Source organism: Fundulus heteroclitus, chromosome 12, assembly GCF_011125445.2.
Source record: "Fundulus heteroclitus isolate FHET01 chromosome 12, MU-UCD_Fhet_4.1, whole genome shotgun sequence".
NCBI classification, from domain to species: domain Eukaryota; kingdom Metazoa; phylum Chordata; class Actinopteri; order Cyprinodontiformes; family Fundulidae; genus Fundulus; species Fundulus heteroclitus.
This window is the reverse complement of record NC_046372.1, coordinates 34,970,865-34,979,924: the sequence shown is the minus strand read 5'-3', so window position 1 is coordinate 34,979,924 and position 9,060 is coordinate 34,970,865. Positions and strand designations below refer to the sequence as shown.

Here is a 9,060-nt window from a genome sequence, read left to right as displayed (position 1 = left end):
TAAAAGTAAGAAACACCTTAATGATTGTATTCAAAGACAAAAATCTGTTGGTTTGTTGCATTTTGGGAAGCGTGATCAGGAAAAGGCAGATAGAGGAGTAAAATCATGGGAAAAACTGTTGGTAATTTGGCAGGGAATTAAACATTTGTTTGAAACAAAAGAAGAAACAGCACAATCTCCTCCGCCATACAATATAAACACTACTTCTTCCGGATTGTATCCAGTTCTGGATGTTAGAGGCGGAGAATTAGTAGTAGAAACACTCCCGATATATTCTCCAAGCGGCGATATATGTTTAGATAATACTCAACACCCGCATACGTCATTTAATGCACCACCCATATCCCTCACTCCTTTTAAGTCTTGTGAGCCTTTTCTCCCTCGAGCTGCTCGCGAGAACTCATCTCAGTCTGTTAACAGGCCTTCTTCCCCGCCTACAGCTTGTCAGATGACGAAAGCAGGCCCTGAGGAGCATGCGTTGCACGCCCAGGAACCTGGAGTAAGACCGCCCTCTAGGGGCTGTTCTTCTGTATCTTCAGAAGACACACAACCGGCAACAGGTTTAAATCATGTTGATCTTAATAAAACAGGAACTAGATCACCAGCAGTATCGACTAATGTCAAGTTTAATAACCCACGTTCATTGGAGCCTGAGGTTAATGTAAAAAATGTCACTAAAAGGGATTTGGCAGGACAACTCCACTGATTTGTTAAATGTGCCACTGTTGGATTTCTCCTTACAGGGAGAAATGCATGCTGAAGAAGACATGGTTGATAATAATGGGTTATATCATTCTACTGAAGAAGCAGAATTTGCCAGGAGACAGAGAACACCACGCACTCGTAGTGTGGGAAGAAATTTAAAGGATAGCTTTCACAGCATGCATTCAATGACAACTCGTTCTCAAGGTCCCACTAGAGTGCAGATGCCTATATTACAAAATAATGTGGGCACAGAAAACTATGTCCCTTATTCATTTGGTGATGTACAGGCCCTGGTGGACAAATTGCCTAGTATTGCAGCTGGTGGCAGATTGTGGCTTGCCGAACTTGATAATCTAACTAAAGGAACTAAACTGGCTTTGGGTGATTTTAGAGCTGTTCTAGGCCGTTGTGTTCCTGCTTCAACTGCAGATGACATTGAATATGAAGCTCGAACATCCAATATTAGAGATGAAACTTTATTCTCTTCAGTTATCACTCGTTTGGGGAACGCAATTAGAGAACATTTCCCATTATCAACTCCTGCAGCGGTTCTCAAGTTTGACTGGGATCCCTTACAGCATCCAAAGGATTTCATTACTCAAGCTGAAGAGAGTTGGATTAAACACACACGTGTAAATCCAAAAGGGGATAGTTCTAACTTGGGTGAATTATTCAGGGAAGCAGTCCTGAAAGGTGTGCCTCCTTTGGTGTCACAGCTGATGAAACAGAATCCTGAGATGCCTGGTTGTGAGTATGCCCACTGGGAAAAACATCTTGTACACCATTTGCATGTTGCTCAGGATGTAGAGAAGAAGAAAAAACAAGAGAAAGAGGATGTTCATGATCAATTAATCAAATTGCAATTATTAGATGCTAAACGGCAGGTGAATCAACGTAAACAAGAAAAAACTGAACATGTTATGGTCTCAGCAGTTGCATCACCTGGGGCTCCATCCCCGATGGTGACACCTCAGTTTAATCCAATGCAAGGGGGAGGGATCCCCCCTCCTGTTTTCTATCCTCCATGTAACTACAGATCTGTGGGTTCTGCGCATGGATTCGGATGGCGATTTGGTGGACAGCGTGGACGGTCAGGTTGGAACTGTGGTCTGAGAGGACGAGGTGGATGTGGCGGACCTGTGGACAAGTTGGACACTGGGCAAGGGATTGTCAATCCCCACCAGGAGGTGAGATTGTGCCACCAAACCCTAATATGGCCCCGCCTCCGCAAGGTCAGTACCCCCAGCTCGGGGAAAACTTTTATGGACAATTTTGACACATCCCTGAGAATAACTCCAGCAGCATGAGTTCCGCAGACCCCATGCTGCCAGCGAAGGCTGGAGAAGAACACATGAACTTTTTAGTCGACACTGGAGCTACATATTCCACTATAATCAATCAGCCATCTGCCTCTGTGCTGTCGACTAAGACTGTGTCACTAATGGGTTTCTCAGGGAAGGAACAATGTCTGCCGTTGACTTTACCACTTCCGGTGAAAGTTGGAAACCAGAAACTGCATCATTCATTCGTATGGTCTCCATCTACACTTGTCAATTTGATGGGAAGGGACTTGTTGGTTAAACTGGGAGCCGCAGTGCTTTGTGGACCTCAAGGTTTGACTGTTACCTTTCCAGACGGTTCTTCTCTAGCATGTGGTCACACTTTCCAGGATGGACAATATCTGGTTCGGCCCGTGGGGGAGGAGTTTGCTGACATCTACTGGGGACTCTTAACAGAACCTGCTGAAGCTGGTGTTCTCTCGGTGTTCCAGCTGTGGAAGCCTTGGATTCAAAGCCTAAGTTCCTACCTGACTCCACCTGATCCGCCACACGTCACTCTGTTCTACGACAGAAATCACACAGAGGAATCATTTGCTGCAGAACTTGAAAGTAACGCATGGACAGTCACATCTAAGAACATATATGTGGCCCCTGAGGGGGTGGCAGCCGCAGTGATGTTAACTCCTGAACAACATCAATGGTATATGATGTCAGATGAAGCATTTCCTCATATTTCTCTTTCTCTCCATTCTGAGCGACAGGCCAGTGAATTAGGAGGGATGGTTAAGCGTTCCCTCCAGACTACTGATTGGGCACCGACCAGCGTCCCAGGTTTGCTGTTTTCAAATTCCACTAAGACATATCAGATTGTTTGTGATGTCACTGACAAAGTTCTTTTGAAACATGAGCTTTTGACTCGACACCATGGCAGGGAACGTACCGACCATCATAAAGCAGCAGAGATGTTGGATGCTCTCCCATCACAACTCTGGGCAACCAGTCCCACGGATGTGGGATTAGTTTCATGTGCTCCAGTTTCATTTCAGGTTGCAACTGACTCTCCTATTTGGGTGAATCAGTATCCACATAAACCTCAAGCGGAGGAAGGCATTGCTGACACCATCGCGGGCCTTTTGACAGCTGGAGTTTTAGAACCCTCTGTATCAGCCTGGAACACACCCATTTTGCCGGTGGAAAAGAAACAAACTGGTAATTATCGCATGGCACATGATCTTAGAGCTGTAAATTCTGTTTTGAAGACACCTACAATCCCTGTACCTAACCCTTATGTGGCCATTTCCAGTTTGGAGCCCTCTCAGCAGTGGTACACATGTATCGACTTGGCGAACGCATTTTTCTGTCTTCCTTTGGCTGAAGAATGCAGAGATGTTTTTTCATTCACTTATAAAGGTCACCAGCTGCGTTACACCAGACTGCCACAGGGATTTGCCCTATCACCAGGTATCTTTAATCAGGTTTTGAAAGATGTTTTGCAGACATGTCCTCTGCCAAGAAACACCACCCTTATTCAGTACATGGACGATCTGCTGTTGGCTTCACCAAGTGCTGAGATCTGTCTTCAAGCTACAGAACTGGTTCTGAGACACCTCCATGAACATGGGTTCAAGGTCAGTAGGGATAAACTGCAAATTGCCAGAAAACAGGTTTCTTTCCTGGGCCGTGTCATCTCCGCAGGAACAACCAGCATGTCCTCCAGTCATAAACAGAGCATTTTGTCACATCCTAAACCGCTGCGCGTGAAAGACATGCTGTCTTTTCTGGGATTGACTGGTTACAGCCGTAACTATATTCCCGGCCATGCAGACCTAACGCAGCTTTTGAGGGACCTCGTGAAGGCGCAAGGTATGAGAAAACTAAATAATGTTTTGATTTGGACTCAGGAAGCGGAAGAAGCATTTGTTCTGCTTAAACAACGACTTGCATCTGCTGCTGAATTGACTCTTCCAGACTACTCTATCCCATTTTTTCTTGATGTTTCTGCAACCAGATTTGCTTTAAATGACATCTTGTTTCAGAGAAAAACAGGTGAGAGAAAAATGTTGATGTATATATCAGTTATGTTGGATAACGTGGAAAAACGTCACCCCCAATGTACACAATATGCAGCAGCAATAGCCAGAATGATTCAAAAGACTGCACATTTAGTCATGGGACACAGTCTAACCATTTTGACAACTCACAGTGTTGTGGCTTATGTGAATTCACAAAGCTTCACTATGACTGCACTCAGACAACACAGGCTGTCCAAAATTTTGGAAGCACCCAACATCACATATACACATGAAGGTGTGAACATGGCAGATGGCATGACGGATGGCGAACCTCATCAATGTGAAGAATTGGTTTCCAGGATGGAGAAGGTGAGACCAGATCTAGAAGCTAGTCCTATTGAAGGCCCACAGATGAGACAGTTGTTCACAGATGGCTGTTGTTTCAGACATGAAAGTGAAGGACTCAGAGCAGCCTATTCTGTTGTTGAACGAATAGGCTCAGGATTTGTAACAAGGAAGGCAGAAAGGTTACAAGGACCTCAGTCAGCGCAGAGAGCAGAGCTAATAGCAGTGATTGAGGCATTAAAGTTGGCAGAACATCAGGAGGTAAATGTATATTCAGATTCAGCATATGCCACAGGTGCAGTTCATGTGGAGTTATGTCAGTGGTTGAGAGCAGGATTTTTGACAGCGGGGGGTAAACCTATAAAACACGAGATGGAAATGAGTGAGCTGGCCAATGCTTTGTTATTACCGGCCAGAATTGCCGTGATAAAGTGCAAAGGTCATGATAACAGTAATTCAGACATTGCATTAGGGAATCAGGCTGCAGACCAGGCTGCCAAAGCAGCCGCTGGATATGCACCTCGGATGATGATGGTGACGGTGGAAGATGAGCTGAGAGAAGAGTTGAGCATGGGTAACATTAAACTGTTGCAGAGCAGAGCAGCTCCGGAGGAGAAGAATATGTGGAGGCTCAGAGGAGCCTCAGAGCAGGAAGGTTGCTGGAGAGGGCCAGATGGCAGACTGGTTTTTCCTCCAGATTTGAAACAGAAGCTTTTTTCTGAGGCACATGGTGTTGGACATGTGGGTGTCAGACAGATGATGGACAACTTGAACCATTGGTGGCATCCATTTATGTCAGATATGGTCAAACATTTTGTAAAAAGTTGTACACTGTGTGGGCAATTTAACTCAAAGAAGACTTTGAAACCTTTGCAGGGCAGATTTCCTTTGATCACAGTTCCTGGGAAGGAAGTGATTCTTGATTATACAGACATGGTGACCCCTGCTGGAGGCTTTAAGTATTTGTTGGTGTGTGTGGACGCTTTTACAGGATGGCCAGAGCCCTGGCCTGCTAAAAGAGAGGACAGAAAAACTGTGATAAAATGCCTCATTAACCATTACATTCCCAGGCACGGGTTCCCTGAAAAGATCAGGACTGACAATGGAACCCACTTCAAGAACCAGGACCCGCAACGAGTGGAGTCCAGTTTAGGGCTCACACACAGGTTTGGCACCGTGTATCACCCCCAGTCGCAGGGCAAAGTGGAGAGGATGAACCTGAACTTGAAAAATAAGTTGGCTAAAATCTGTGCGCAAACGAAACTATCATGGGTTGATGCCTTGCCTCTCGCTCTGATGTCAATCAGGTCTTCGGTTAATTCAACCACAGGATTTACTCCTTACAAGCTGGAGACGGGAAGAAGCTTTCCTGGGCCCCAACGTCGACCACCGGGAACTGCAGACGACCTGCAGAGTCTGACAAGTAAGGAGTACTTCTCACAGTTGCAGGCTGTGCTGGAGGCCATGGGGGATTTGATAAATTATTACAACAAGCATTGTCCCTTACCAAAGGCCATCATCAGGTAGTACAAGGTGTTAATCCCATTATCCTGACCATTTCAGGGTTGAACATTAATCCTTATTTTGGGGCATACACTGGGGTTTATTCTGCATATAGTAGTGGAGTTACTAAGCCCAAACCTTGTAGTATTAGTCCGTCAGGCTTTTATCTTGTCCTTGGAGCAGGTGCATGGGATAACGGTCCCGTTGGGTTGATTAAACTTTCTCTACATAATGTGACTACTTCTGGAGTACAGATTCTTTCACCACAAGTGGGGAAAGCCTTGTCCTCTCCAGGAGGACTTCATGTAGATTATAATAAATTGACCCCTGGTAACATTCTTAAGAGTTCTACAAGGGATAGGAGACGTAATTTGAGGGTTTCTTGGATGGCTCAGACGGCCAGACAATATACGGCTGAGAACTGTGTAGCATGTGCTGCGGCTAGGCCAATTTTAACAACAGAACCAGCACCTTTGTTTTCTTTTGACGATCCTACAGGATATGATTGCATTTTAGAGTTGACAAAAGGCTGCTCGGTGGGGTGTGAGTTCTATCATAATCTTTTCCCTCCTATAAACAATGACACTATCCCTGGGCCGTTTACTCCGGGTAATCACATTAAGCAGTATGTGTGCTTTAATTTCACATGGGAAGGGACAGAGGATTTATCAACGTTAGGTGTGATTCCATCGGAGTGGTGTAAATTTTATTTTCATTTTCAAGGCATAGGTTCATGGGCGAGAGCTGGTTTGTATTATTATTGAGGCGGAAAACAGCTGTTTGTCCGGATCCCTTTTGGCTCTGTGGGTGTGTGTGCCATGGTAAGGTTGGTGGCACCACTGTTGTTAATGGGACCGGGTTTAAATCAGGAACACTTGTTACATAGAATTAAGCGTAGTTCTGATTTTGATTTGGCATGTAATTCTCCTACATACATAGATTCGATCGGGGTCCCCAGGGGGGTTCCCGACAGGTATAAGTTGGTAGACCAGGTTGCAGCAGGTTTTGAATCCATATTCCTTTGGATTACTCCTAATAAGAATGTTGATAGAATTAATTACATACATTACAATGTGTTACGTTTGTCTAATCTGACTAGAGATGCAGTTGAGGGGTTAGCTGAAAAATTAGCTCCGACCTCTCTTATGGCTGTTCAGAATAGGATGACACTGGATATGCTTTTGGCGGAAAAAGGGGGTGTTAGCGCCATGTTTGGAGATATGTGTTGTACGTTTATTCCTAATAATACAGCACCGGATGGGTTGGTGACTAAAGCTTTAGAAGGTTTGAGGACTCTGAGTAAAACGATGCATGAACAATCAGGAATAGATAATCCTTTGGATAAATGGCTGACACAGGCTCTGGGTAAATGGAAGAACTTAATTATTTCTATGATGCTTTCGCTGTCAGTGTTTTTGGTAATTTTGGTTACGTGCGGCTGCTGCTGTGTCCCCTGTTTGAGAACTCTCGCTGTTCACTTTATTGTCACTACTCTTGAAAAGGGCACAGTTTCCTCGTCTTCTCCCAATAATCAGATGTTACAGGTGGGGACAGAACCTCCTCTAAAGGATGTAAGATTGGAGTCTGTTCAGTATCATGGGGTGATATAACGAGATTTTTCCGGTATTATCCTGTTTGATTTTCTGTTGTTCTATGCATATATATATTGTTTTGCATGTGTTTGATTTTGTGATACTGCCTTATTAGTTACGGCAGTATGGTTTGGTAATACTTTTACGTTTTTATGCCGATTATGAGTTACTCATTTAATTTTTTCTGATTTATTTCACTGTGTTGATTTTGATGTGTTTGACTTGCTAAGGTTAATTTTTGCATGCTTTGTTTCTGATGTTTGCTCCAGTATGTTTATCAGATTCACAGGGTTTTTTTTTCTGTGTCTCATATTCTTAGTTTATGCTTCTATATTTAGTACCTGCATTTTTGTGTGGACTCTCTTTGTGAGAGTCCAAAGGGGGATTGTTATGGAAATATAATCATATATATAATAGTGTAGCTTAAAGTAATACAGATGTTAACTTTAACCCAGTAACCTAAAGAAATGGATGTGTGTGAAAACAAAGGGTGCATGCAAACTTCAGATAGATACCAGGAGCAGGAGGCACCAAGGCCATATGACAGTCTTGTAAGTGATAACGCTGTTAAAATGTTTGCATGAAGGTGTATGTTGTTGCAGTCAAACTCCCAGGAACCAAGCTAGGAGATAGATTATATTTAAAAGTCAAAGGTTAGGAAACAGATGTGTGCAGCAGACTGAATGTCTCATGTAGGTCCAGCCCCGCCTGGACTGTCTGTGTTAAAAGGGGGGGGGGACAACGTGTATGTGTTGAGACAAGCTTCAGACACAGGCAGAGAACTTAAGGTATTCTTAACTTAAGTGTCTCCCACTTTGGATTTCCAAATTGTAATAAATATATGTTTAACTTTTGTTTTTGCCTCTGAATTCACTGCCTTTTTTCTCTCTGTGCCAAATCTTCGAACGGGTGAGACGAGAAGGGGGGGGGCGTTAAACGGGCCCTACAGGTGTCTCGTTACTGGGAAATTTACAACAAAAGGACTCAACAGTGTACGTTTACCTGGACTTGCAAAGCAAACCCTTTTTCAGGCAAAAGTTTATTTAGCAATTGTTTTAGTGTTGGTTATGTAAAAGGACCGTCTGTTTGGTCTAGTTCCCTTTTCCCCTGCTTTCTGTTGACTCCCTGCCTTAGCTCTCCTAAGTCACAGATTAATCATACTAAAGGTAAAAAAGGTCTATCCTTTCAAACTAAGCGTGGGACACCCCATATGTGTACCAAATTACACACCTGATGACAATACAACAGGGTGATGTCTGCACGCTCAATGCTTGGGCAGGAAGAGAGGCAGACAGAGAAGATGATGGATGGGCTAAGAGAAATGAGCCGGCACCAAGCAGGTGTCCAATCAGTTTCATCAATGTTTTAGTCACAGTAAGTTCTTACTATCTGTTAACCATCTAATCTTTGAACTCCAGCCAGCTTTGTTTTCTAGAGGGAAAACCCATCCTACCCAGTAAGATTTGTCATTTGCCCACCTACTGATCTGGTTCTGAATACCGATGAGAGATACCGTGCCAATGCAACGCCTGTGTCAGATGATGAGTCGGTGCCTCCCTGGAGTGAAACTTTGAGGCTGGATCAACAATGACTGCAACAAAACACCGGGCCTTTAAGAGACAG

The 9,060-nt window shown here is 44.1% G+C and overlaps 2 protein-coding genes across 2 annotated transcripts in view; both read left to right on the top strand.

Annotated features, from left to right (window-relative positions):
• The window catches only part of LOC118565005, a 2,516-nt gene extending 1,810 nt beyond the window's left edge, over positions 1-706 (top strand). The window contains exon 2 of the mRNA XM_036144516.1: positions 2-706. Coding sequence (XP_036000409.1) covers positions 2-706 — 705 coding nt within the window. The remainder of the gene's footprint in view (position 1) is intronic.
• Positions 707-829: 123 nt separating this feature from the next.
• LOC118564794 lies at positions 830-5,869 on the top strand. Its single transcript, XM_036143917.1, has 3 exons — positions 830-3,194; positions 3,289-3,309; positions 5,673-5,869. The coding sequence occupies exons 1-3, from the start codon at positions 2,009-2,011 to the stop codon at positions 5,867-5,869; spliced, it is 1,404 nt and encodes a 467-aa protein (XP_035999810.1). The 5' UTR covers positions 830-2,008.
• The last annotated feature ends 3,191 nt before the right edge of the window (positions 5,870-9,060 follow it).